Source organism: Sapajus apella, unplaced genomic scaffold, assembly GCF_009761245.1.
Source record: "Sapajus apella isolate SASKATOON/1434 unplaced genomic scaffold, GSC_monkey_1.0 scaffold23, whole genome shotgun sequence".
NCBI classification, from domain to species: Eukaryota; Metazoa; Chordata; class Mammalia; order Primates; family Cebidae; genus Sapajus; species Sapajus apella.
The window spans coordinates 31,367,699-31,395,474 of NW_022436963.1; the positions used below are offsets into that span (position 1 = coordinate 31,367,699).

Consider the following 27,776-nt stretch of genomic DNA (forward strand, 5'->3'; position numbering starts at 1 on the left):
AGAAGTTCAGGATCAAGGGCGGGAGCTGGGCTGCCAGCACAGTCCCTAGGCATCCTTCACAGAGGGGGAAAAAGCAGAAGCCGTGTAGTCAGTCTTAAGACCCTGGCTTAAGCTGCCTTCGTAATCTTTTTGCTGGTTGAGCTGCTTGGAATGTCTCAATGTTGGGAAAGAACAAAGCTCAGCCAACAGAGAGGACCTTCCTATGTGCCAGCTACCATGTCCTGTAATCAAGTGTTTCTTAGTTCCCCTTACACCTCTATATTTCAAAAAGTCCTCTGACCCTGAAAATGTAATGAGAGTGCCACCTGACAACTTACCTTCTTATGCACTCACCTGGTCACTCAGCCAATATCTGATTTGGTGGTCTAGTCAGGCCTTGCTTCCCAAGCTTTTCAGAAACGCTGATGAAACAGGCAGGGTCTAACTTAGGGAGGGCAAACCTTACAGCCAATTCTAAACGCAGCAAGCAAAATAAACGCCTAATCCGTTGAATCTTTATGTGAAAAATATAGCCCTTTAGAGCTAACATTTACAACCTTCTTAATTATCATAGGAAGTAGATACAGAGGGGTAAAGTGATTTAACCAGGAATCCACCCCACACCTGAAAGGTTAGGTCATTAATTGCGTGTGCACAGGAGAGATGGTGGGATGGGAGGGACAGAAGACATGTTTAGATATATCTGGTAAGTAATTTGGTGGTGGTGGCAGCCTTGATTCCCACTCACAACCCTACCCCCTCTTTTTTAAAAAATCGCATTTCCGAGACAAAAGGAATATAACATAACTCAGTATTTCCTGAAACTGCCAGTTTCTAAGAACTGCCCAAGAGTACTTACACGCATATTCCCAAGACCACTGGAGTTCGATAGGTAGGGATCTGGGGATATGTGTTTTACAAGCAACATGAGGGATTCTTACAAATTGTGTGTTGAAATCAAAAGAGCAGAATTCATGCTACTGTTTTGTGCATTCCTTGAGCTAAAAGGGAGTATCCTACCCCACCCATAAACAGACATCTAAGTTATAAAACTTCTGCCCTCGATTTGCAAAAATAGCTTCTTTTATGCAGAAACGTTCCTTTCCTTCTTTTCCTTATCTTTTAACTGTCATCACTACTAACCTAGACCTGAGTGGCTTTTTCCAGTCAGCTCGCCCGGACACACGCTCTGCCCAGAAAGGGACCTGATCTACCCAAGGCCAGGCGGTCTGGGGCCACGTCTGTGTCCGGCTGCCGTGCCGCGCTCCCATTGGCTGCAAGTTCCCTCGCCTGAGCCAGAGCGGCTCCTGCTCGCCACGCCAACCCCAGCGGGCTCCGGACCGCCCAGGGGGCGGGGCTTGGGTGGCGGGGCGGGGCCCGGGTGAGGGGCGGGGCCTCCCGGCGTCGTGGACGTCCCGGCGGCCTACCGCGCGGGAGGGAGTCCCGGGCCGCGCCCCGCGAGGCCGGGCCCAGGCCGGGCCAATCTCGGGCCACTGGGCCGGCGAACGTGGGTCCTGGGTGGCCCGCCCGAGAGCCTGGGGGTTGGGGACAATGGGCTAGTTCCTGGTGCGTCACGGGGGAGTTCCTTAAAGGGGAAGTGAGCCGGGCTTCGAGGCCAGCGCGGGGTGCGGTAGTCGACGGGGGAGGCCCCCGCGCTTTAAAATAATGCCTGCGGCGCCCGCGCGACCATGCAATGGCGAGCGCTCGTCCTGGGGCTGGTGCTCCTCCGGCTTGGCCTCCATGGAGTATTGTGGCTCGTCTTCGGGCTGGGGCCCAGCATGGGCTTCTACCAGCGCTTTCCGCTCAGCTTCGGCTTCCAGCGTCTGAGGAGCCCCGACGGCCCCGCGTCGCCCGCCTCGGGCCCCGTGGGCCGGCCTGGGGGGCTGTCGGGGCCGTCGTGGCTGCAGCCGCCGGGAACTGGGGCGGCGCGGGGTCCGCGGCAGGCTCCGCGGCGTCCAGAACCGGGAGTGTGCGGCCCGGCCCATTGGGGCTACGTGCTGGGCGGCCGGGGCCGCGGCCCGGACGAGTACGAGAAGCGCTACAGCGGCGCCTTCCCGCCGCAGCTGCGTGCCCAGATGCGCGACCTGGCACGGGGCATGTTCGTCTTTGGCTACGACAACTACATGGCGCACGCCTTCCCCCAGGACGAGCTCAACCCCATCCACTGCCGCGGCCGTGGGCCTGACCGCGGGGACCCGTGAGTAGCCCCCGCCGCCTGGGGCCGCGCGCTCACGCGCTTCCTTCCGCCCTCCGCGCCGGGGTTCAGCTCTCTGTCCTCCGGGTCCCTCGAGGGCGCCAGGGCCGTTAGGGTCCCGGGCTGCGCCTCCGCGCCGTGCCCCCCCTGAGTCCCTGTGAGGATCCCCGAGCTTGAGGGTGCGGGGTGGGCTGGTAGCCTTCCTCTCTTGATTCTTCCGGAATCTCCGAACTTCAGAACCGCTGTCCAGCTCAGTGTCTTACACATGAGGAAACTGAGGCCCAGAGACCAGAAGGGACAGTGGCAGTGCCAAGGGCTGGCTTGGAGGGCTTCCCACTTCTATCTCGAGCCTCTCCTCCGGATGAACATAAACTCAATGAAATCTCCATGCTCCCCGTGTAAACGCAGCTTTAGAACAAGCCTTAACCCCCGCCCCACCTCCATCAGATTTCCACACCCAGGTCTTTTCCATATAAAAATCCAGAAGTTGATCCGGAGAAAGGACTTCTCTTCAAAGGCGACCGTTGAGTTTGAGGCAGAACGGGGTTACAGCCTGTCTCCTTCACAGGGGCTGCTTCTTAGGCTCAGGCTTGTTAGGTGGCGGGGAGGGATGCTATGTGGCCCCCATTTGAGGTCCAGATACTTGGGGTGAAATTCATTGTATGCTAAATTGACTGTCAGCGTCGTTGCTCTGTACGATCTGTCCTATAAATTCCCCCATTCTGGTGGCGTGGTTGTCAGGGAAGGTCAACCAGTCTTCACAGTCCACCAGCCTGGTTTGCAAAGGCTGAGGTCCAAGGGTCACTTCTGTTGACATCAAAGTCCAAGAGGGCAACACACCCAGCTAAAGACCTCTTACCTGGAGGGAAGGAACGTGCATTGCCATAGACCCTGTTAGTCAAGATAAGTGACTCCCCTTTCCTAGATGGGAGTTGGTTTGCTCAGTGTCTTGGCACTGTCTGGGGCAAGCATTTTCCTTTACCTGGAGGAAAGCAGTGGAATCCAGTCCTTAGGTTCTGATAAGGAAGCCTATAGACGAAACGGACTTGAGTTTTTAAAATGGTTTGGTTACCTAAAAATTTATGTTTTAAATTGCAGTTTGAGAGCATGATTTCTACTGAAGCAAGGGGACATCCCAGGCTAAATTCAAAGGACTGAGCCTTTTGAAAACTGTAGGAAACTGATGAGTTTTTCTTGCTGAACCATAGCATTTATACGTATAAGTGTAGTTTCTTTCTCACTTGGCCTTTCCAGATTTTAAGAAATGTATGAATTATTTGGCTCAATTAACTCGAGGAGACTTTATATTTATAAATGTATTTTCTATCTCAGTTTTTTTGAGGAAGGGGAATAAACTTCATTAAATTGTGGTCTTTTTTTGTCAGCCTACATCATGTTTTGTTGTTTTTTCTTTTTAAATCAACATCATTAAATTTTGAAAAAGATCATAAAATCCCACCAGTTATTTTAAATTTATGTTTGCCACTAGCTCCTGCCCATATGCCTACACATTTTTTGCGTAGTTGCAATCATAGTATGTGTACATAGTTTGGATCTTAATTTGTGCTTTTCCACTAGTACACTTGCTATAAGAAGGGAGAGAGCGCTTTCAGTAAGTGCCTTTATTCTTGCTTACAGACTGTTTCTCAGATTATCTTTTACCTGGTGAACTGAAGTTGAAAACAGTTTAACAGGGAATTGTGGTAACACTCTCATTTGAGAATATGATGGTTTGGAGAGTGAGTTGATGACATTTTAATGTTTTTCTTAATGAACCTTAAGAGCGCACCTGGAGAACCTTAAGACTCCCTTCCCAGCAAAGTGAGGTGGTGGTTGATTTTTACTTGCTGGAGTTCGTGGTATAATGTGTGCCATTGGCCTTTATTTCAGGATGAAGGCTGCTGATGAGTGTCTTGGTTTGGTTATGCATTGGTTAGGTTATGTGTAAGTTAAGGTCAGGTTTGAGACTGATGTGTTATTGGAAAGAAGGTGTTAGAAGTATTGGGGAGGTTGGGATGGCATTAGGGATGGCTTGTGCCCTGAGTTGGGTGGAGCTGTTGGTTATTAAACCTTTGTTGTCTTTGATGAGGCCAAAGAAGGTTTGAGTAGACTTCTTACACTTGCCACTTACAAATAATAGAGAAGTTAATTTTTTGTACTCTCCTTCCTTTAACTCCTCTCAGGCTTTGCTATTTTTTAAAATATTTTCAAAAAATTTTTATTTTTAGCACATAGTAGGTATATATATTTATAGAGTACATGAGATATTTTGGCACAGGCATGCAATTCGTAATAATCACATCATGGAAAATGGGGTATCCAACCCCTCACGCATTTTTCCTTTGTGTTGTAAACAATCCAGTTATACTTATTTTTAAATGTACATTTAAATTATTGTTGACCGTAGTCCTCCTGTTTTACTATCAAATACTAGGTCTTGAGGAAAGTTTAGAACCAGAGTATGTCATGCTGGCTTTGAAACAGGATAGTACTTCACATCCCCAAACTAATCTATAATAAAAATCGTATTTTGTGTGTGTTTGTTTAATAGACAAAGTCTTATTCTATCACCCAGGCTGTAGTGCAGTGGCATAATCATAGCTCACTGCAGCCTTGAAATCCTGGGCTCAAGCAGCCCTTCCGCCTCAGCTTCCAAAATAGGTTGGGACTAGAGGTGTGTCCCACCATACTTGGCTAATTAAAAAAAAAAAAATTCTGTAGAAATGGGGTCTCATTTTGTTGTCTAGGTTGGTCTCGAACCCCTGGCCTCAAACAGTCTTCCCGCCTTGGCTTCCCAAGGTGCTGGGATTATAGGTGTGAGCCACTAAGCCCAGCCAAAAACCTTTCAGATTTTAAAAAATCAAATGTATTCTAATGATTCATTTAATGAGAGTGAATTTGCCATTAGAATATTATATAAAAAGTATACATACAAAATATCGGTGCAAAACACTCTTACCTTTTCTCTCTATTAATATGTACTTCAAGCTTATCTTGCATCAAGTGCATGTGACGTGTGCTTGGGGAGGTGTTTGGTAGCGAGTTAACATGAAGTAAATAAAACCTGAGTACTCTAAAAATAGCAAATCTTTCTAACTTCAGGCAACTATGCAAAGTCCATTCTTCTCACATCCTCAATTTGAGTTGGAGGTTCCAAATTTAAAGTTTCTTTGAGTAAATGTGGATATTATATTTTTATAATCCTGTGAATGGTAAACTATAGTTCTGGACTTTGCGCATGTGACCCTTCTCAATTTCTTCTCTACTGTATTGCTATTAAAACAACAAAGCAAATCTCAAGCCAAACAAGCACCTGCCCCTCAAATGCTTAGGTACTGCTAGCTTAAGATGGCCTCCTCTACATTCCTGTTTCTTTGAACAGTCCTGCCCTCTTTCAGAGTCAGACTCGTGTTGTTTCTGTGACACCATCTAACTGTTTGAAGGTGATTCTCCTTGATTTACTCACTTCTCCTTTTGATTCCTTTCCTTTGAGCTGTGATTCCACATTTTAACCTTGTTCGAGAATTGAGTGCCGTTGTGTATTCACCTTCGTTTCCCTTTGTCTTATCTCTCCAGATTATCAATCCCTTGAACACAGGGACTGTTTCTTGTATTATCTCTGTGCCTACACCACGCCAGGTAGATTTCTGAACAGCTGTTACATGTTAAGTATACGTGGGAATTTTTTAAAAACATGTATGTTTGATTTTATTAGCTGCATAATAAAAAATTTTCTATCAAAGGCCATGGTTTTCTCCATCTTTTCTGTTTTGAGGTGAACTTTCAGAATTCACAGAGGGGTGAATGCCATGAACATTTGTACCTGGTGAAGTGGAGCATTTAGTTGTGCAGCTCAGCCAGCTGGTTACAGGGAAAGGTGTTGAGATTCTTGGCTTGATGCACTTAAAGGTATCAGGTTAGGCTGGACGTTGACAATATCTACAAAGAACAAATCCAGAGTCTTACCTGCATAGTGGGCTGGCATATATGGAGTCATAATTAATTTCGTGCTGTTAGGCCAGGAGAGTTTTACGGTGTTTATTTTTTTTTTCCTTCATCGTCACTCCCACTTCCCCCTTATTTTGGCACATTTTGAAAGAGGATGTAGAAATTATTTGGTAAGAAAAAATTTAAAGTGTGCTAATGAATACCCCAGATCTTGGAGTGGATTTGTCTGACTAGAGTGAAGAGAAGGAACCCCACGTTTACTGCAAATACTTTTTTTTTTTTTTTCCTGTGGCAACTCATTAATTTTTAGTGACTGCTTGGGCATGGTAAAAGAAATATTTTAAGACTGGGTCTCTTTTAGTTATAGATTAAAAGGCAGAGCACAATAAAACATGCAAAGTAGTTCAGTGCTCACAGTGAGTACCTGCCTTCCATGGGCCTGTGCAGGTGGAGAGAGTGACACATGCCACAGATCTCGGTGTGACTCAGGAGAGGGGAGTTACATGTGTTTCTCCTGATTGCCGTCTAGCTTGGATGCTCTGTGATGAGGGAGCTATTTTCTGATGAGGTGGGCTGTTAAAGCCCACTCTGTTTCTAAGCAGCAGAGCAACATAGTTAAATATTTACACTCAGCAGAACATTCTTGAGTTGGCATAATTGGGTCTGAGGATCTCCTTGTCTCCTTTGAGCCCTTCCTGCAACCCTGGCATTTTTTGGATCCTTCTTGGCTGTCACTTGCCCTTGAGAGGCATATTTGAATCCATAGCTCTCACCTTGAGGGGACCTTTTGCTATCGTGTAAGTTTATTTCCAAAGAGTCAACAAATAGAGGAAACACGTGTGATTTTCCAGCCAAGCAGTTTGCTCGCTTCCCAGCTTATAGGAAATGAGATAGCTGTAGCCCCCATATATATCTTGTTTCAAAAAACTGTATCTAAGATTTTACTATGAATTGTTTGCTTTAGGTTAGGTGACATAACAGCATAAAACAAGGCAACTGGAAGGTTCAAGTAAAATCAGACACTGGAGTTGTTATGCTCTTTTACATAAGCCCCATTTCTCTCCAGCTGAGGCACAGGCCTGTCAGAGAACACAGCAAGCCATCACAACATGGGAGGTGCTGTGCACCAGAGGCTTCTCTCACTGGGAAGTGAGATAAGGACCATTAGGGTGACCCAACGAGCAGATAAAGTGCTCTGGGATACGATGCAAGACTGCAGATATTAATGAATGTTGCTGGAAATAAAACTGGAGCTTTTTTGCTTTGGTTGCCAATAAAATCTTTAAACCGTTGTCTTATGTCTTCTCTTACTATCATTTTTTCCAAGTTTCTGCACTTATTTTCTGGGTTTGTGGGAATGGGACAAAGGAATAAATGAAGCCCCCAGAATTTCTCAAACTGTCCTTTATTGCTTTTGCTAGTCTTCATCCCTACTCTTCCAGATGTATTAGTTTTTTTGTTGTGACTTTTTTTTAAGTATTATAAAGGCATAGCACAGTGCCTGAGGACCTTCACTGTCATTGCCATCCTGACGTTGGTTTCTTGAGGTTGTTTCAGAATGGAAAATTGGTGTTGATTTTTGGGGGTGAGAGGTGTGTGGCAGAAACATTTATGTAGCTCCAGTTAGGAAGGGAGAAAGGCCTCAATTCCTGCTTTGGTTTGTGTTAAATGATATCTCAGAATTAATGGAAATAATGGAGACCCTTTGGATGAGACGTTAATGAAGAAATGGTATAAAGAATTCATACCCCCGATCATAGGGCAGATGAGTAATATTGACACTGTAAATGAACGTGTTTACTTCTTTTTTTGTGTATGATAGGCTGTGGTGTCTAATTTCTGTATTAAAGTATTACAGGTGGGTCGTATGACAAGGGCTCTTCTTCCTAATAATTGTGAAATCAGAGCTTTTTAAAGTTGGACAGGACTAAAGAGATTGTCTCTGGTGGTAAACCTGAATCTCAGAGAGAGGAGATGACTCACAGCCTCGTGACTTCCCATGAGCATTCTTTCCACTCTAGTCCAAGTGTGTCTCTGCAGTTTTGTGACTCGATTCTACTTATGGACACCATAGGAAGTGTTGCTTTTGGGATAGAAAGACCTTTGCCATACTAATTCACCCGTAATTAGTTCCTGAATAAATAAGAGTTGCTGGCAATTATAGTTTCTGATGGGTGTTTAGTTTTATTGTCTTCTCTTTTAAAATAAAGTCCTTTTGTTTAATTTTAATTTTCTTTTTCAGTTCAAATCTGAACATCAATGATGTACTAGGGAACTACTCATTGACTCTTGTTGATGCATTGGATACACTTGCAGTAAGTGTTCACCTTTTTTAAAAAAATTGAGATGTTTTCGAGTTGATTATCCCTAGTTCCCTCCAGCAATGGGAATTCCAAGGAGCCTGATAAGTGAAAGTGTATTGTTAGCTTTGATAACTGTTACTTATTTTCATGACCTTAATGGGGAGAACAAGAAAAGTGTTGAAGGTTAAATGACGGGAAATGTGATTCCATTAAAAAAAGGAGAAGAAATGTATGATTAATTTTAGGGAACCTATTTTTTTTTTCTTTTTCTTTTTTACCAGTTTGTGTCTTCCCTAAAAGAACCTATAGTGAATCTCATTAATATTGATAATTATTCTAGTTGCTATTCCAGGAGTAAAAGAGAGAAGATCTTAGGGTCAGCAGGTACCCTGCTGACCTAAAATACCATCTAGCAGCTACTCACTCTCCCAAGGGCAAGCTGGAGCCCTAGTGCCAGTCCTTATGTGGGGCTCTCTAGAAACTCTTCTCTTTTATTTGCTACTTCCTGTTTCGTGGCCCCTCCATGCCTGAGTTGCCATTATGAGTGCTGACATCCTGTGGTTTTGCTCATTGAGTCTGGAGAACTAGAGACCTTTGAGCAGATACCCAGAAGCACCTTGAAGGGAATGTGGCACTTGGTGCACGGTGCCATGTCTGTGTGCTTCATTTGCTTCACCTTTTGCCATAAAACAGTTTCCAGGGGACTGCATTCCAGCATAGTGTTGTTTTAAAATCTTCTTAGTAAAGGTGATTTTACATCCTCTTTGCTTTCCTTCATTGTCCAGCAAGCCTTTACCATGAGAAAATTCTCATTGCGGTCTAGCCCAAATCTTGTGCCTAATAATTTATTCTTGTTTCTTTTAACATGCTGTAGAAGAGTTTAAAGCTGTCTGTTAGGAGTTAGAATTGGGGCTGCATGTAGTGGCTCACGCCTGTAATCCCAGCACTTAGGGTGGTGGAGGCAGGAGGATCACCTGAGGTCAGGAGTTTTAGACCAGCCTGGCCAACATGGTGAAACCTCTTCTCTACTAAAAATATAAAAATTAGCTGGGCATGGTGGTGAACACCTGTAATCCTAGCTACTGGAGAAGTTGAGGCAGGAGAATCACTTGAACCCAGGTGGCGGAGGTTACAGTGAGCTGAAGTTGCACCACTGCATTCCAGTCTGGGAGACAGAGTGAGACTTCATCTCTCACACACATAACACACAAAGGAATTGGGTAATGTGCTCACCAAGTAGTAGAATTACCACAACTTGGAAGGAGCTTGAGAGATCATTCTACATCATTTTATAAATAAGTAATAGAAATAGGAGTAAGCCCGTGGTCTAATAGAAAATCTGGGATACTGATTTAGCATAATTTAAATTGCAAAGCACGTTAGTTTCCCAATGTCTCCTTCTGAAGTTATTGCTGCTGTGTTTCAGTCATTTACCATCAGTGAACAAAATGTGCCCAGACAAGTATGTTTGACCTTAGAACTAATTTGTTGATGATACCAGAGACTGACTCAGCCAACAAGTGTTGCTTAAAGGAAACATCCTAAGACTTTTGTATAGCTCATGATGAAAGCTTACTTCTTTTTTTTGTTTTTTTTTTGAGATGGAATCTCACTCTGTTGCGCCAGGCTGGACTGCAGTGGCGTGATCTCAGCTCACTGCAACCTCCGCCTCCTGCGTTCAAGTGATTCTCCTGCCTCAGCCTTCCGAGTAGCTGGCTTTTTTTTTTTTTTTTTTTTTTTTTTGCCCCATTTTGTCTTTTTATCCCCCTACCATGCTTGCCACTCTGTTGTTTGCCATACTTTCCCTAACACTTAATGGTGTCTGGTGCTTAGTAGCAGTGCAAGGGTTTGTTCAAAAAATGAATTCCGACTAATTAAGCATTTCGAAACACAGAGTCTAAAGGCATTTACTCCCTGAAAGAACAGTTCTGTTTCCAAATGAACTTGAGAACTTCTGTATGTCTGGACCCACTATGAGAGAGCCATAGTGCCCATCAGCATTTTAAAGACTCTGAGAAATTTTACAGTCAAACAGACAAACCCATTTAGCTCGCTGTCCCATTCAGCCTTTTTCAAACATGAGTGAGTGATTCAGAACATGGTTACTTGGGGTTCTGTAGCTATCTGACCATAATGGTAAACTACAATAGGCAGGAGTTGTTGACTTCCTTCACCATCCTTGCTTGAGTTGAGCTCATGTCAGCACCTGCAGCTTCACCAGATATTGTTGCCGGTAAACATCTGTAAGGAAACAGACCCATCTCTGTGGTTTTCATTGTAGAATATCCGGCCTTTAGTGCTTCAGGGTTATTTTTCAGGTGTTACTTCTGTTGAGGTTTTCCTTTTCTTTTACTAATAATTAAACGGGCTTTAACAGATGTGGTATGGAAACACTGTGAAGATAGCAATCCCCTGACTATTGGATGCAACTTGCAGCATTATTGCATCATTTTCTAAAAAGAAAGAACTGAAACCTAGAAATGTCTGTACTTACTCTGTAGGTCACAGCAAAATAACGATGAGGTGGAAAAAATGTAGTAGACCAATAAATTTTAGGAAATAAGACATACATGAAAATAGTAGCGTCTGATGAAGAAACAAATAGTGTCTCAGTTAATTTAGAAAGTTTATTTTGCCAAGGTTAAGGACACACCCTTGACACAGCCTCAGGAGGTCCTGATGACATCGCCCAAGGTAGTTGGGCACAGCTTGGTTTTAAACATTTCAGGAGACATGAGACATCAATCAATATGTGTAAGATGTACATTGGTTTGGTCCAGAAAAATGGGACAACTTGAAGTGGTGGGAGTGGGGTGAGGGGGCACTTCCAGGTCTTAAGTAGATAAAAGACAAATGGTTACATTTGTTTTTTTCTTTTTTGTTGAGACAGAGTCTTGCTCTGCTGCCCAGGCTGGAGTGCAGTGGTGCAATCTCGGCTTATTGTAACCTCTGCCTTCCCATGCGTTCAAGCAGTTCTTGTGCCTCAGCCTCTGAAATAGCTGGAATTACAAGTGTGTGCCACTATGCCTGGCTAATTTTTATATTTTTAGTAGAGATGGAGTTTCACCATGTTGCTAGGCTTGTCTTAAACTCCTGGCCTCAAGTGATCTGATTGCCTCAGCCTCCCTAAGTACTGATCTTACAGACCTGAGCCATCCTGCATAGCTGGTTGCATTTCTTTTGACTGTCTGATTAGCCTTCCACTGAATACACAATTTACCTGTGACAAAGGTAGAGGAATAGTCACTTATGCCTTTGTCTGTCTTAGTGAGTCTGCATTTTTGCATAAATAATAGGGCAGAGGAAACAATTAGATATGCATTTTTCTCAGGTGAGCAGACTCAGTTCTGTTCCTTCTTGGCACCTGTGAAGATAAATGATCAATTTACATTGCCAGGGTGAAATTCAGCAGAATCGTTTTGGGGTGAAGATCTTGAGGCCCACAGGACTGTCTTTGTAGATGAATTGTAAGGGACATACATAGCTTTTTTTTTTTTATCTTTGTAGCTATCTTATTTAGGAATAAAAGGGGAGGCAGATTTGCCTGTTACAGCTCCCAGCTTGACTTTTCTCTTTGGCTTAGTGATTTTGGGGTCCCAGAAATTTATTTTTCTTTCATAGTATGTCCTTATGTTGTCATTATGGTCCCAGGGTTGTCATAAGATTTTGAGTGGAATGAAATCATTTCGATTCAGGTTAATCTATAAAGTTTGATGCCCAACTGTGCTTCACATAGGAGAGAGTAGCTTAGTGTGACATCATATCTACGCATCCAAAATAGGAATCATAATTCTAGATCAGTTTTTTTTTTTAAATATATTTTATTGCATTTTAGGTTTTGGGGTACATGTGAAGAACATGCAAGCTTGTTGCATAGGTACATACACGACAGTGTGGTTTGCTGCCTTCCTCCCCATTACCTATATCTGGCTTTTCTCCCCATGTTATCCCTCCCCAACTCCCCACCCTCCGCTATCCCTCCCCTAGTTCCCCCCCATAGACCCCAGTGTGTGATGCTCCCCTCCCTGTGTCCATGTGTTCTCATTGTTCAACACCGGCCTATGAGTGAGAACATGCAGTGTTTGATTTTCTGTTCTTGTGTCAGTTTGCCGAGAATGATGGTTTTCAGGTTCATCCATGTCCCTACAAAGGACATGAACGCATCATTTTTTATGGCTGCATAGTATTCCATGGTGTATATGTGCCACATTTTCCCTGTCTAGTCTATCATCGATGGGCATTTGGGTTGGTTCCAGGTCTTTGCTATTGTAAACAGTGCTGCAATGAACATTCGTTTGCATGTGTCCTTGTAATAGAACTAGATCAGTTTTTAAAAAGGACATAGAGCTGATTATTCGTATTTTTTGTTCTTGTGCTCCAAAAGATATTAACTACTATTTCTCAAAATGTTTAGACATCTGGATAACAAGCGACAAGTTCAATTTTCCAGATGTTTTGGTCTCCTGGGAGCCAAGCACCCAAGCTGCTGATTTATTTGAGGAGCAGAGAGAAAGATGTTTTTTGTTTCTTCAGTTTTCTGATTTATTTGTATATCTGCCAGAAGTTTTAGAAACCACAATGCCTGGCGTGTTAGATAAGATCATAGTGAAGTTTGCTGGAGAGTGGAGTCAGGAAGTTGAGGAATGCCAATGATTTTACAAGGAATTATTTTCATAGTTTTGTCATTTGTCTTGAGTTGGAGGAAATGGTCCTGCCCTGTGCCGAGAATATATTCTAAGAAATAACTGTGCTTTTCTACCTCATCTTTCTACTCCTGTGATAGCAAAACCACATACAGACATTTAGATGAAGCGACTGGGCTGCTGTGATGATATAGCCTCAGTTTCATTTCAGGTTGCTGTAATGACCTGTGTTCCTCTTTTTAAAGATAATGGGAAATTCATCCGAGTTCCAGAAAGCAGTCAAGTTAGTGATCAACACAGTTTCATTTGACAAAGATTCTACTGTCCAAGTCTTTGAGGCCACAATAAGGTAAAATAATGAATATTCATAAAATGAATTGAAGACTTCTTTTTGTGTATTTAAGGAGAAAAATTTCCGTGAGGGTCTCCTAGCCCCAAGATCCAGGCAGGGAGTCCATATGGAGTCCAGTGTGCATTTTTCATATTCATATCATGTTTATCAAAACTGGAACAATTGTTTCAAAGTAATCACATTCTGGACTGAAGGGAAAGACACATTTATATTTTGTTTTGTTTTTATAGATTAAACTTTTTTTTTTATTTTGAAATGGAGTCTCTGTCACCCAGGCTGGAGGGCAGTGGCACAATCTCGGCTCGCTGCAATCTCCACCTCCCAGGTACAAGGGATTCTCATGTCTCAGCCTCCTGAGTAGCTGGAATTACATGCACGCACCACCACACCTGGCTAATTTTTGTGCTTTTAGTAGAGACAGGGTTTCACCATGTTGGCCAGCTGGTCTCAAACTCCTGACCACAAGTGATCCGTATGCCTCGGCCTCCCAAAGTCCTGGGATTACAGGTGTGAGCCACCATACCTGGGCACATTTATGTTTTAATGGGGGTGTAAAATAGGTGTCAGTCTAGTACAGAATTTCATTTCATTTCTCTTTATAGTCTGATCGCATTTACTTCTTTCATGATGACCTCGGAAAACCCCTGCCTATTTCTGAAGGAAATGAGAGTTCCCCATCTCACCACCCACAGAAAATCACTGCTTACCATTTTAGTATATTATCCTTGTTAAGTATATCTCTTCTATTTCTCTCTCTCCCTCTCTCTCTCTTTGTTTAGCGCATTGGGATCATGCTCTATACCTAGTATATTGTATATCGATTTCTTTGCTTTAATTTGCTGTCATTATTTTCCTGTTTAAGTTTTTTGAAAATTGTATTACTGCATAACATTCCAGTTAACAGTTGCAATACTTATTTAAAATTAGAATTGTGAAAACCTTTGTTCTAACATATGCCACAATCTACTTCAGATCATTAGAATGGGACTTTATGAGTCTACAAGGACATAGGTGTAAGCTGTTAACCTGCTCAGTAGGTCATTCTCTCCTCCTCCTCACCTTGCTTCTTTTCTAGATGTTAAGATGTTGGGGAAGTTCAACAGTTGCTTGGCAGCCAAAACTACAAAAATTACTTAGTAATTGTTGTCTTACCTTTCTCTGTTTTTTTTAAAATTTAAATTAATTTTTTAATTTTTTAATTTTTAGAGCAGGGTCTTGCTCTGTTGCCCAGGGTGGAGTGCAGTGGTGCTACTACGATTCACTACAGCCTTGAACTCCTGGCTCAAACGATCCTCCCACCTCAGCCTCTGAAGTAGCTGGGACTAGAGGCAAATGCCACCATGCCCAGCTTCTGTTTTTTATGAGTGTTTTCCCCAAGTGAAATAAATCAAGAGTAATTTAATAATACTAATAGGCAATATTCTGAGAACAATTAGTACACTCCCTCTTTTTTTCCTTTGTTTTCTTTTTTTTAAAGAGACGGGGTCCTGCTCTGTTACCCGGGCAGTAGCATGCTCATGGCAGCCTTCAACTTCTAGGCTCAAAAAATCCTTCCGCCTCAGCCTCCCAAGTATCTGGGACTACTGGTGTGTGCCACCACGCCTGGCTAATTTTATTTATTTATTTATTTTGAGATGGAGTTTTGCTGTTATTATCCAGGCTTGAGTGCACTGGGTGATCTCAGCTCACCACAACCTCCGCCTCCCAGGTTCAAGCTATTCTTCTGCCTCAACCTCCCATGTAGCTGGGATTATAGGCATGCACCACCATGCCTGGCTAATTCTTTGTATTTTTAGTAGAGATGCGGTTTCTCTGTGTTGGTCAGGTTGGTCTTGAACTCCCGACCTCAGGTGATCCACTCGCCTCAGCCTCCTAAAGTGCTGGGATTACAGGCATGAGCCGCCATGCCTAGCCTAATTTATTTTTATTTTTATTTTTAATAGAGACAGGGTGTTGCTTTGTTGCCCAGGCTGGTCTTGAGCTCCTGGCCTTAAGCGATCCATCTCCCTTGGCAAAGTGCTTGGACTATAGGCGTGAGCCATTGCACCCAGCCAACTCCCTTTTCTTAATGCTCTAAGATTTAATTTACCAAAATTGTTAATATTTTAAATAGTATTGTTTTTGGTAGACTCGGATAAATGATTCCCTTTTTCTCTTTTAGTAATATGGTTAACAAAAATCCGTCATGTTTTATTAGAGCTAGAAAGGAATTTAAGAGGCCATTAAGTCAGGTCTCTCTGACGTCAGGCAGTTCTGAGTCTATGTGGATATGAAGGTACTTCTGTCTTTGTGAATTGTATTATGAGCATTTATGAGCAACATGATTGTATTATGTTTTTGTTCTTCCTGTCATCAGGGTTCTGGGAAGCCTCCTTTCTGCTCACAGAATAATAACTGACTCCAAGCAGCCCTTTGGTGACATGACAATTAAGGATTATGATAATGAGTTGTTATACATGGCCCATGACCTGGCCGTGCGGCTCCTCCCTGCTTTTGAAAACACCAAGACAGGAATTCCATATCCTCGGGTGGGTAGACTGGCTTGACCCCTTGTGTTTGACAATTTACTGTCTTCCTGAATTAAAATTCTTTGTTTATTTGGGAGAAGGAGTGGGATGGAGATAGATGAGAAAAGCAGTGTCTTTAGGAGAATTTGGCCTTAAATATGATGTAAATATTTTAAAATTAATTCAGCATTTACTGAGCATCCAACTATATAAAAGGCAAATAGTCATATATCTGACTTATTCCTTCCCCTTAAGGAATTGATGTTCTGTGAAGTTCAGTATTCTTAAGTTCATTTACATGTGTGATTTATATTCCCTGCTTCAAAGCAGTGTGGGGAGTTTGTCTTCATCTCTGATTTGGGTCTGTTTCCCCAGAGATTCTCACATGGTTATTGCGGGAGCTCAGTGAGTGTTCTTTTGAATGCTTCACATGGATCTTTCAAATAGAGCCTGTACAGACCAGCAAGTTAGCTGCTGATTTAAATGCCAGGATCTGGAATTAGATTTTATCTTTGTGACATCTGATTTGCCAGGCCCAGAACTCCTCTGGGAATTGAGTCAGCCTTTTAGGTAACTGGCTGAAAATTGCCAGAGCACAGAGCCTTCATGATGAAACTGGCTGTCATATTCTGGCAGTGCCTCCTTTCTCTTCCAGTTGGAGGTTTGTTTAGGTGCTGAGCAGGAGTGAGTTCATAGTGGCTCACTTAAAATTTAGAAGCAATTCTATAGTTTGCCTTGGTATGTAACCCTAAAGCCTGGTGTCTGTGTTACCATGAAGAAAACTTGCTGGAATGAGACGTTTTAGTGAAGTGTTACAGCCTTTCCCTGATGACTTGCTCCTATTAATAAAGCAAGGCTCTGCTGTTCTTATTGTCTTGTTTGTGTCTTTTAAATTTAATTCCCACATTCACCTCATATATATCTTGGAAGACAGAGGGCTGACTCACTGGTAAGCTTTGTTTATTAGCCGAGTGTAGTCTTTGAGATCCAGCTTTTCAGCCCTGTGGGTTCCTTGAGTTTTGTCATAGTCTTTATCTCTTCCCATCTCCAGGTAAATCTAAAGACAGGAGTTCCTCCTGACAGCAATAATGAGACGTGCACAGCAGGAGCTGGTTCCCTCCTGGTGGAATTTGGGATTCTGAGCCGACTGCTGGGGGACTCCACATTTGAGTGGGTGGCCAGACGAGCAGTGAAAGCCCTTTGGAACCTCCGGAGCAACGATACAGGATTGCTAGGTGTGGCACCTTTGCTCGCCATTGGGACTGTACACCGCTTGGTTCCCTTTCCTTTTACCTTCTCTGGGCTCTGCCCCTTTTTCAGTCTTTAATTCAATTGACAACGCAGAAAGAATTGTGTCAGCTCAATCTAATTTCTTTATGTGACCCTTTGCAGAGAGTGAGGCTGGATAGTCTGATGGAAAAGAATAAAGCTTTTGTGTTTGAGGACTCCCTTCTGATTTGGATCCCCTGGCATATTGGGCTTGAAAATTATTGTTAATGGAAATGACATAAAAAGAACTGCCTCTGAGGCAGATTTTATTGCTTCAATATAAGATTCTAAATATAGGAATATAGAGTTACTTTGGAGCAGCTTTTTTCCTTTTAAAAATCTAGGCATGTGGTAGTAGATTGAAAGTCCAGATTAAACCTGTATGAGGTGGGGTTTTTCCTCCCTTGAGAATGTTTGGTCAAGGTGTTACTTAAAAATTATTATGGGCCGGGCGCGGTGGCTCACGCCTGTAATCCCAGCACTTTGGGAGGCCGAGGTGGGTGGATCACGAGGTCAAGAGATCGAGACCATCCTGGTCAACATGGTGAAACCCCGTCTCTACTAAAAATACAAAAAATCAGCTGGGCATGGTGGCACGTGCCTGTAATCCCAGCTACTCAGGAGGCTGAGGCAGGAGAATTGCCTGAACCCAGGAGGCAGAGGCTGCGGTGAGCCGAGATCGCGCCATTGCATTCCAGCCTGGGTAACGAGAGCGAAACTCCGTCTCAAAAAAAAAAAAAAAAAAAAATTATTATGGAAAATTTCAGGGTATAGTAGAAAGTATAATGAATAATAACCCCTCTGTACTCATCATTTATCTTTAATAGTTATAAATATTTTGCTAACTCAAAGTGTTATTTATTTATTTATTTTGAGATAGGATCTCACTGTGTCACCCAGGCTGGAGTTCAGTGATGCGATCTTGGCTCACTGCAGCCTCCACCTGCTAGGCTCAATGATCCTCCCGCTTCAGCCTTCCAAATAGTTGAGATGACCGGCCTGTGCCACCATGCTCGTGCTTGCTTTACGTAGAGGCAGGGTCTCACGATGTTGCCTGGACTAGTCTCAAACTCCTGAGCTCAAGCAATAAGTGCTGGAATTACAGGTGTAAGCCACTGTTCGTGGCCTAGGTGTTATTTTAAAGTGGGTTTTTACCTGTTTAAGTTCTGAAATTTATGTATTTGTTGTATTTAACAACAGCAATAGAAATAAAGCAGTCACAAATTGTCAACCTGTCACCAAATAGTTGACTGGTATCACTCCAGATTGTCAACTGTTTAGGTTTCCGTAGATCCTTTCAGCCTGGCATGTGTAACTTTTATATATTTTTCTTTATAATACAAACAAATATTTTTATTCTGCCTGACATTTGGCAGAGCACTTGTTTCCAAGTTGTTGCGTTGTTTTCATAGTTACCATTCTTTTTGTTGCTTTGTTTTATTATAAAAAAAATTATATTTTCTCTCTCTCTCTCTTTTTTTTTTTGGAGACAAGATCTCTCTCTCTGTCACCTAGGCTGGATGGCAGTGGCACAATCTCGGCTCACTGCAACCTCTGCCTCCCAGGCTTAAGTGATCCCCCATGCTCAAGTGAACCCCCATCTCAGCCTCCTGAGTATCTGGGACTACAGACACCAACCACCACGCCCAGCTAATTTTTTGTATTTTTGATAGAGACAGAGTTTCACCATGTTGCCCAGGCTGGTGTCGACTTCCTGAGCTCAAGCGATCCACCTGCCTCGGCCTTGCAAAGTGCTGGGATTATAAGTGTAAGCCATCATGCCTGGCCACTTTTTCTTTTTAAAGCAATTTTATTTTTTGGCTGGGCATGGGTGGCTCACGTCTGTAATCCTAGCACTTTGGGAGGCCGAGGTGGGTGGATCACCTGAGTTCAGGAGTTCAAGACCAGCCTGGCCATCATGGTGAAACCCCATCTTTTAAAAAAAAAAAGATGGAAAAAAAATAATAACTTTTTTTTTGGATAAATTCCCAGGAATGGCAGTACTGGGTTAAAGTCTGTGAACACTCTTGGATTTTGAAATGCTTCATCAATCTGGAAAAGCAAAATGACAAACCTATTTTTATTTTGCATTAAATGTTTATCCCCATGTTTGTGTCAGTAAGCACTATATATTTAGAAATATGTTTAGGCTAAGCTACTGATAGGACTGATAAAAATGTTAGGGCCAAGCATCTACTGCTTCTCCTGCATGCCAAGGATAGAGGTGCTGACGAGCAGTGTGGTTGGAGTAGGAGGCCCGTCTCCATCCATGTCCTCCCTGATGAGACAGTTGGGACCTCAAATGCCTTGTTTGTTTTCGCAGGCAACGTCGTGAACATTCAGACGGGCCATTGGGTTGGAAAGCAAAGTGGCCTGGGTGCCGGGCTGGACTCCTTCTATGAATACCTCTTGAAATCTTACATTCTCTTTGGAGAAAAAGAAGACCTAGAAATGTTTAATGCTGCATATCAGAGTATTCAGAACTACTTAAGAAGAGGGTATGTCTCCCTAACGTCTCGTCTGTTGCCTTGTAAAGCAAACAGAATGCATTCTGAAGTGTTTGTATTTTTTTAACATACATTCACAGGGTCTGTTTATCTCTGCCCTCATCTTACCACCTCTCTTAGTTTGTTAGTCATATGGGGGCAAAGAGCTGTGTTAACTTTCTGTCACTGTTTAGCATAGTACTGAACCTCATGGCTTAAAACAACAAGCATCATCTCATGAAGTTTGTTTGTGACAGTAATCCAGCAGCAGCTGAGCCTGTCACTCTGGCCCAGGATCTGTCCTGAGGTTGTTGTCAAGCTGTTGGCTAGGGCCACAGCCATGCCACGGCTTGAGGCTGGGAGATCCCCTTCCAGGCCCACTTGTATGGTGACTGGCAGGCTTCGGTTCCTCATTGGCTGTTGGCTAGAGGGCTCAGTTCTTTGCTAAGGGGTGTCTTTGTAGGTAGCTCATAGCCACTGGCTTCCCCCAGAGTGAGTGAGCTGAGAGAAAAAGAGAGAGGCCAAAATGGCAGCCCACAGTGCTTTCATGACTAATCTGGGAATGATATACCAATACTTCTGCTAGATCTTTAGTCATCCAGACCAACCCTGATACAGTGTGGGAGGGGCCTACGCACGGATGTGACTTGCAGGAATAGAGGTTATCAGGGGCCATCTGGAGACTGGCCACTACTCTAGGAGCTGACACGTCCTAGTGTTTAACTGTGGCTTTAATTGCAGATAGATCTACAATGTAAGACAGTTATTCGCAGGACAATGTTTTGGTTCTATTACTTTCCAAAGAATTGTTAGAATTGGTCTTTATACTTGATGATAGGACAGTTAACCACATTTTTTCTCTCCAAGTTTGTTTAAAATAATGTTATTCACCATTTTCTGTTGTGCATACAGGATGACAGGAGAGAGAGCCATTTGAAGCTACAGTGGCTTCTACGCTAGTGTTACTCTCTCTTCCCCAGATCTTTCTTTCTTTTTTTTTTTTTTTTTTTTTGAGATGGAGTCTTGCTCTGTCATCCAGGCTGGAGTACAGTGGCGCGATCTCGGCTCACCATAGCTCCCACTTCCTAGGTTCAAGCGATTCTCCTGCCTGAGCCTCCTCACTAGCTGGGGTTACAGGCCGTGCCACCACACCTGGCTAATTTTTGTATTTTTAGTAGAGATGGGGTTTCACCGTGTTGGTCAGGCTAGTCTCGAACTCCTGACCTCATGATCCGTCCGCCTTGGCCTCCCAAAGTGTTGGGATTACAGGCGTGAGTCACCACGACTGGCCCCCAGATCTTTCTTTGTATGTATTTTTGTGTTAAGTGGCCAGTTTCAGTACAAGTTATAGCTACTGAGCTTCCTGCTTGGTAGGATTTTCTTGGGCCCTTTTCTGCATTGCTGATGTAGGAACCACTTGTGTCTGCTGTGTTTAAGAGACCTTTTGGGTAGAATTTATTTTTGCTTTTCAAAGCCAGAAACTAAATTGAGCAGTAGTCCCCAGGGGTCTTGCTCTGATGCATTTCTCCAGGCCATGCTGTAGGACATTACTAAAGAAGAGACTTTGTACCAGAGGAACCAAGATTTTCTGCTCGGGTGAAATCCAGCATAGGCCCACACGATATACTGAATTCTCTTACGTGCAGCGTTCTTAAACCCAAAGCTCAAAGTGCTTTCTGCAGAATACTGTGAAATCCTGACATATTACAATGCCTGCCTTAGGAACTTTGATCCTGTGGTAAATATTATCTTCTGCTAGAGTCTAGTGTTGATAGTTAAAGGCAGTCTGTCTCCAAAGGTTTAAGGAATGAGTTAGGAGAAAAAGTTAATGTTGATTTCATCTAAATGAAACTACCAGTGACTGCTGGAGAGCTAGAGATCTGTCAGTGAGCTTTCTTTTCACCAGTGAATGTGCTGCTTGGGTTTGCAGGCGGGAAGCCTGCAATGAAGGAGAAGGAGACCCCCCACTGTATGTCAATGTGAACATGTTCAGTGGGCAGCTGATGAATACCTGGATTGACTCTCTGCAGGCCTTTTTCCCTGGACTGCAGGTATTTTGCAATCAGATTTCCTAAGAATAACCAATCACTAGAAAGAGTTTCTCCCTCCCCTTCTTTCTTTTTTAATACCCAGAGCATTCTCTGTCTCCTTTGGATTTGGGAAGTCACTGACACTATCTGTTTTCATCTTTCCGTTTGTGAAGTTAGTCTCCAGAATATTGAACAGAGCCATTCCACACTAGTGCAAAACCATGCTTAAGAAGTGACTGTGAGGCCGGGCGCGGTGGCTCAAGCCTGTAATCCCAGCACTTTGGGAGGCCGAGGCGGGTGGATCATGAGGTCAAGAGATCGAGACCATCCTGGTCAACATGGTGAAACCCCGTCTCTACTAAAAATACAAAAAATCAGCTGGGCATGGTGGCGCGTGCCTGTAATCCCAGCTACTCGGGAGGTTGAGGCAGGAGAATTGCCTGAACCCAGGAGGCGGAGGTTGCAGTGAGCCGAGATCGCGCCATTGCACTCCAGCCTGGGTAACAAGAGTGAAACTCCGTCTCAAAAAAAAAAAAAAAAAAAAAAAAAAAAAAGAAGTGACTGTGTGTGATTTTTGTTTTTGTTTGTTTTGAGACAGTCTTGCTCTGTTGCCCAAACTGGAGTGCAGTGACGCAATCTTGGCTCACTGCAACCTTTGCCTCCTGTGTTCAAGCAATTTTCCTGCTCCAGCCTCCAGAGTAGCTGGGCTTATAGGCGCCCGCCACCACGCCTGGCTAATTTTTTGTACTTTTGATAGAGATGGGGTTTCACCATGTTGTCCAGGCTGGTCTCAAACTCCTGCCTTTGGGTGATCTGCCAGCCTCGGCCTCCTGAAGTGCTGGGTTTACAGCCATGAGACACTGCTCCTGGCTGTGTGTGCTTTTTGTATAATCCAGTGCTCAGTTGTTTATTCCTTGTTCCTTAGTACATGTAACTTCCTTTTCTGTGCAGTTCATATCAATTTGGCATTACTAGCCAGATAGGGAGGGTATTTACTTGTCTGGGTTGTCGCTTTTGGGTTGGTTTTGTCTTCAACCATATGTATAGGTCAAGTAAGAACTTGAGGGTAGAGGAGAGCCCAGGCAGGCCCTTTGTGCCTTGTCTTGTCACTCTAGGAACTGTATCTCAGCCTGATGACCTGTGTCCTCTCCTTAGGTGCTCATAGGAGATGTGGAAGATGCCATCTGCCTTCATGCCTTCTACTATGCCATATGGAAACGATATGGTGCCCTCCCTGAGAGGTATAACTGGCAGCTGCAGGCCCCTGACGTTCTCTTCTACCCACTGAGACCAGAGTTAGTGGAATCCACATATCTCCTCTACCAGGTATTAGAGTTGTTTTTTTTTTTTTTCTTTTCTTTCACTGCCTCCCCTGACCCCAGCAGTTGGTTCTTAATGAACATTTGCTGAGTGATATAGAGTTATGTTGTTTTAGAGTGACTCCGATCGAGTTACCCCCATCTGTATTCTTGTTAGTGTTCAGTGTCATTCATGACTTCACAGGACAGAGAAGGTATTGTTTTTAACCTCATATTCTACAAAGCTGAAACATGTTTTTACCATAGGATTTATGGCTCATATCTTTAAATATTCATGAGGAAGCTTTTGTACTAAGGTGTTTTCCAAATTTATTTGACCAAAACACCCGTTTTTGGGATGCAATTCCGCACCAGTGTACTGTGGAACCCCAGTCTGTGTAACAATTACTCAGACAAAAAGAAAATTCATTTTCTTGGCTGTAAAGGAGATCATCTGGGATTCATCTGGATGCCTGTTTTTGTTTAATGTTAAAAAATATATGTATATATGTAGTGTTCATCCGTTGTGAAATTACTTCAGTGGCAGAGGGAATGTGACTTTAGCTGTTAAATGTCTTCCTCCTGACAGTTGAAGCCAGATATTTATACTTCTGTGCATGCCATACATATATACACACTGAGAGTCCTCCATTCACATGCACAGCAGCATAAGTGGTTAACTTACCAAGAAGCTGGCCTTGGTGAAATTTGGTAGGCCTGTAACAGACGACCATTGTGGGCCAGCCATAGCAAGCAGAGCCTGAGTTTTAGAAACTCTGGTGGTGAAGCTAACACTAAGGTTTGGATTTATTTATTCAATGATATTTTATACCAAATCCTTGCCATTTGCTTCAGATAAAAAACAAGGAAAGAAATCCTATGAAACTGGTAATAGTCCTCATGCCTAAAGAGGGACCTTTAGTAAAACCATGAATTTTAGGTAACTTCTCAAAAAAGGGAAAAGGTGATAGCCGCATGTTTGGCCTCTGTGAGCCCAGCAGAGCAAGGCCGTACATAGAGGATGGCTTGCCAGCTATTGGCTGATTTCTCCTCTTAAGCTTAGTCCTGTGGCCTGTGAGCTGACTCCCCTTTGTTTCTGTCACTAATTCTTTCCTGATTTCAGCTTCTGCTTCACATTGACAGAGATGTCTTGTACTCCACAGCTTTACCCTCCGAAGCCACACCTTGTGCACTTTTAATCCAGAGACCGCTAACCTTGTTTTCTTTGTTGCTGCAAGCTGGCGCTAGGCATGAGTTAAAGATCCCCAACTTTTGAACTGTTCGTTGGATAAAGGCTCCTCTTCCCAGAGAAGTTTTTTTCCCTAGTAAAACCATCTAAGAGTATGTGAGAAGAGTAGGCAACTGAGGACTGGTTTCTAGGGTGACTAGAAAGGAAAGGGTGCTGGCCTCCTTTTACACTTTGGAAAGCCTTGTTGTTCTCATCAGCCTTTCCTCATGGTGCCATAACTGGAATGGTGGCAAGGTCCTGTTTCCTGTGCCTGTGTCTTAAGTTTTTGGAGAGTTCTGAGGCAAGATAGAAATTGGATTTGTTCTCAGATACGGTACTGCCAGGGTGGGCATTGTTTTATTTCTAATCATGATAAGAACCAAAGTAGAGTATTGTTCGTCTACCCTGGAGCAGGTGGCCTTACCCTGACTAAAGTTAATCAAGTCACAGGTATGCTTTGATGTGAACTGACAGAATACCTTAGTCCTCTATCTGTTGTGACCGCAAGATCAGATGACCTGGCCCTGTTTCTTCCTTTGGCTGGCGACTCGTCTCGTCTGTGGGGAAGCCCTGCAGTCACCGTGAAGCTTGTTGATGGCATGTCTTCCAAGCCCGTGCTGGATCACATTCTCTCGTGTTCTCTCTAGGCAACCAAGAATCCCTTCTACCTCCATGTAGGAATGGATATTCTGCAGAGTCTGGAAAAGTACACAAAAGTCAAGTCAGTTTTCTAAGTTCCTTCCTTTTTCTGTCAGCCACTTTTGATTTATTTCAAATTGTTTTGGGGAAGTATCCCAGTTTGCATTTTAATTTACAAACAGGTCATTAATGTTACATTTATAGGAAAATTGCTTACCTTTTGGTGTAGTAGAACCTTTCTATTATAGTGGGAACTGCCCTTTTTTTTCCATGATGTTCTAGCAGATTATGGGTATTCATTCTAACTTCTTTCCCTAGTTATACAATAACACATACACTAACATGTTTAGGGAGTACAGAAAATATAAAGCGGTAGAATATTATCACTGTAATCTCCACATACAGAGAAAACTGTAGTCGGTATTGAAGTGTACATACTTATAATCTTTTAAATATATTTTTATATACGATGTGTGTATATATGTATATATAAGAAACATACTCTACATTTCAATTTTGTGACATGCTTTTTTTTACCCACTATATCATAATTAAAAAAAAAATACTATCTTAGGATACTCAAATAGTAAGTCAATTCTACAAATATTAGGACTAGAAATTTGAATTAGTCCTTTTAAATTTGTTGCCAATCACTTTCTTGGTGCCTTGTTATGCTTCTGGCCAACACCCTTCACTGTTCCCTGCCACCACCCCCACAGCCTGTAATTCACCTGATAATTTAGCAGCCAAAGCACTTGCTAAGTAAATTTGCAAACAACCCAGGTTATAAAAAAAGGAGAGCTCTTCAATGTAAACATAGTTTCATATGGTGCTGGATGACTGGTTGATTATTCTGATAAGAGAATGTTTCTGCTTCTGAAGTGAATCAGCAGGTGGGAAGGAGAGTCAGAACTGACTGGACGATTGTTTTGTAGGTGTGGGTATGCCACGCTGCATCACGTCATCGACAAGTCCACAGAGGACCGGATGGAGAGCTTCTTTCTCAGTGAAACCTGTAAATACTTGTATCTGGTATGTGTGTTGAAAGATGAACCCAGGAGTATTTAGTACTGCATAGAGCGAGCATTCGCAGTCTTCTATCTGACAGATACTGGCCACAGCTACATGCTGGACGTTGTATATTCCGGGGGATGTAAATGCTGTCAGAACAAAAGGATATTACTGTCTTCGTTCATGGTTTCCAACCTTGTTGAAAAGCCATTTGTCAAGTATACCAAGAATTGAACTTACGAGTACAAACTGTGGGAAATGCTGGTAGTGAATGATACAGAACCAGTGTTAGTGCGGTGGTTGGAGAAGACGCCTCTGAGAAAGGGAGCTGTGTTCATAATGCCTTCTCACTTCTCTTGATGTTTGTGATCTTGGCCAAGACCCGCAACCCAGCCTTGTCTCTGTCCATACACACATCCTCAGGCACATGGTGTGTGTGTGTGTGTGTGTCCTGAAAAAAACCTTTGGTATTACCTAATATTCATATGTTCATTCTTTCTCTCACAAGACTACAGTCTACACAGAAGTCAGGTGACTTGCCTGAAGTATGGGGGTGGCTGTGGCAGAGCCGAAGTGTGAACCGTGGTCCTGACTCCCTCTGTGGTGCTCTTTCCACCTCACCACTCGGCCTCAGATATAGCCACTCTCATGCCCCCTGCCACTTTCCACAGTATGGCTACATAGAAACAGAGGGCAGGGTTTCCTGGTTATAAGGTAGTGTGGCAACTGAGAACTTCGACAGAGGGTCAGAGATAGAAGCAGCTGTGATAAATTGCATTTATCTAGTTCCGTGTTTCATAGGCCTGGGGCTACCTGGGTCCGAATCACCCTAGGGCCTTTGCTGAGATTACAGCTGTGTTGAGTCAGAATCTTTAAAACAAGCAGCCTCAGAAATCTGTTGTTTTGACAAGTGCCTCCAGTGGTTTCACATGAGCCAGGTTTTGGAGCTGCTGGTCTGATCCATTAAGATGATACTCTTCTGTGTCTGGTGTCTTTTCACAGACGACTACAGAGGTGTGTCCACCAACAGCCCATGTGGTCTGTCCAGTGGGAAGACAGCTGTCCTGCTGTTGGTTCCTGCATGTGCAGTGGTTCTTGCTGTCAGTGCAGGTTGCTCAGTTCCGCTGAATCAGGCTGGCCAGAACCTAGTTGCGTATTTCCATCCAGCAGCCAGTGGTGTTAGAGGGATGTTAACGAGGCAAGTTTTAGAGTAAAGGAAGGTGACCCTGTAGGGTATGTTACGTGAAAGAACACAGAGTCTAGGAAAATGCTGGGGTATGCCCCATTCTTCTCCTGTTACTGTGCAAACAATGACAAGCTGCACTGAATCTCATTTTTCCTTGTCTTGAAATAGTTTAGGTGACCAATAAAGTTGCTAAGAATTTCTAGGTGTGCATTCATTCATCATTCACAGAACACTTGCCTTCTCCTGCACTGATGCTTCCCGTATTGGGTTAGATGTTCTTTCTAGATGCTCTTGCTTTCCATGTCGCATGCATCGTTGAGGGGAAGGACTATGCCTTGTGCCACTGCATCTTCAGAGCCCAGCCCATGTTATGCAAGAAATGAACTGAATGTTGGCAGATGTGTTGGGCTCTGTGCTAGGATATGGTGATGGATAAAACTTGCTTCCTCCCTGCCAGCATTTACAGTTCAGGGTCTAGGTGTGTGTGATGTTGGGGGTAGCTCTAGAATTCCAGCAGGAGAACTCTTAATTAGCACATGGGAATCATCCAGGGAGCTCTTAGAGACTACCTGTGCTTGGGTCTTAGCCTTGGAATTTCTGAGTCTCTGCGTCTGGGCAGGATATGTGTAGGGAGGAGGTGGGTCTCGCTATGAGTTTAGATGAGGCAGTTGATTCTGCCTTGCAGCCTGGGCTGGGCACCACA

The 27,776-nt window shown here is 43.4% G+C and overlaps 1 protein-coding gene across 3 annotated transcripts in view; it reads left to right on the top strand.

Moving 5' to 3' along the window:
* The first annotated feature begins 1,431 nt into the window (after nt 1-1,431).
* Nucleotides 1,432-27,776, top strand: part of EDEM1 (ER degradation enhancing alpha-mannosidase like protein 1) — a 33,075-nt gene continuing 6,730 nt past the window's right edge. The window contains exons 1-10 of one of the 3 annotated variants that reach the window (XM_032290535.1): nt 1,432-2,176; nt 8,364-8,436; nt 13,313-13,416; nt 15,776-15,947; nt 16,978-17,161; nt 19,519-19,693; nt 21,612-21,732; nt 22,867-23,037; nt 24,885-24,958; nt 25,812-25,908. In XM_032290535.1, coding sequence (XP_032146426.1) covers nt 1,668-2,176; nt 8,364-8,436; nt 13,313-13,416; nt 15,776-15,947; nt 16,978-17,161; nt 19,519-19,693; nt 21,612-21,732; nt 22,867-23,037; nt 24,885-24,958; nt 25,812-25,908 — 1,680 coding nt within the window. In that variant the 5' untranslated portion in view covers nt 1,432-1,667. The remainder of the gene's footprint in view (nt 2,177-8,363; nt 8,437-13,312; nt 13,417-15,775; nt 15,948-16,977; nt 17,162-19,518; nt 19,694-21,611; nt 21,733-22,866; nt 23,038-24,884; nt 24,959-25,811; nt 25,909-27,776) is intronic. The other 2 variants (XR_004272508.1, XM_032290536.1) reach the window with 2 other exon arrangements.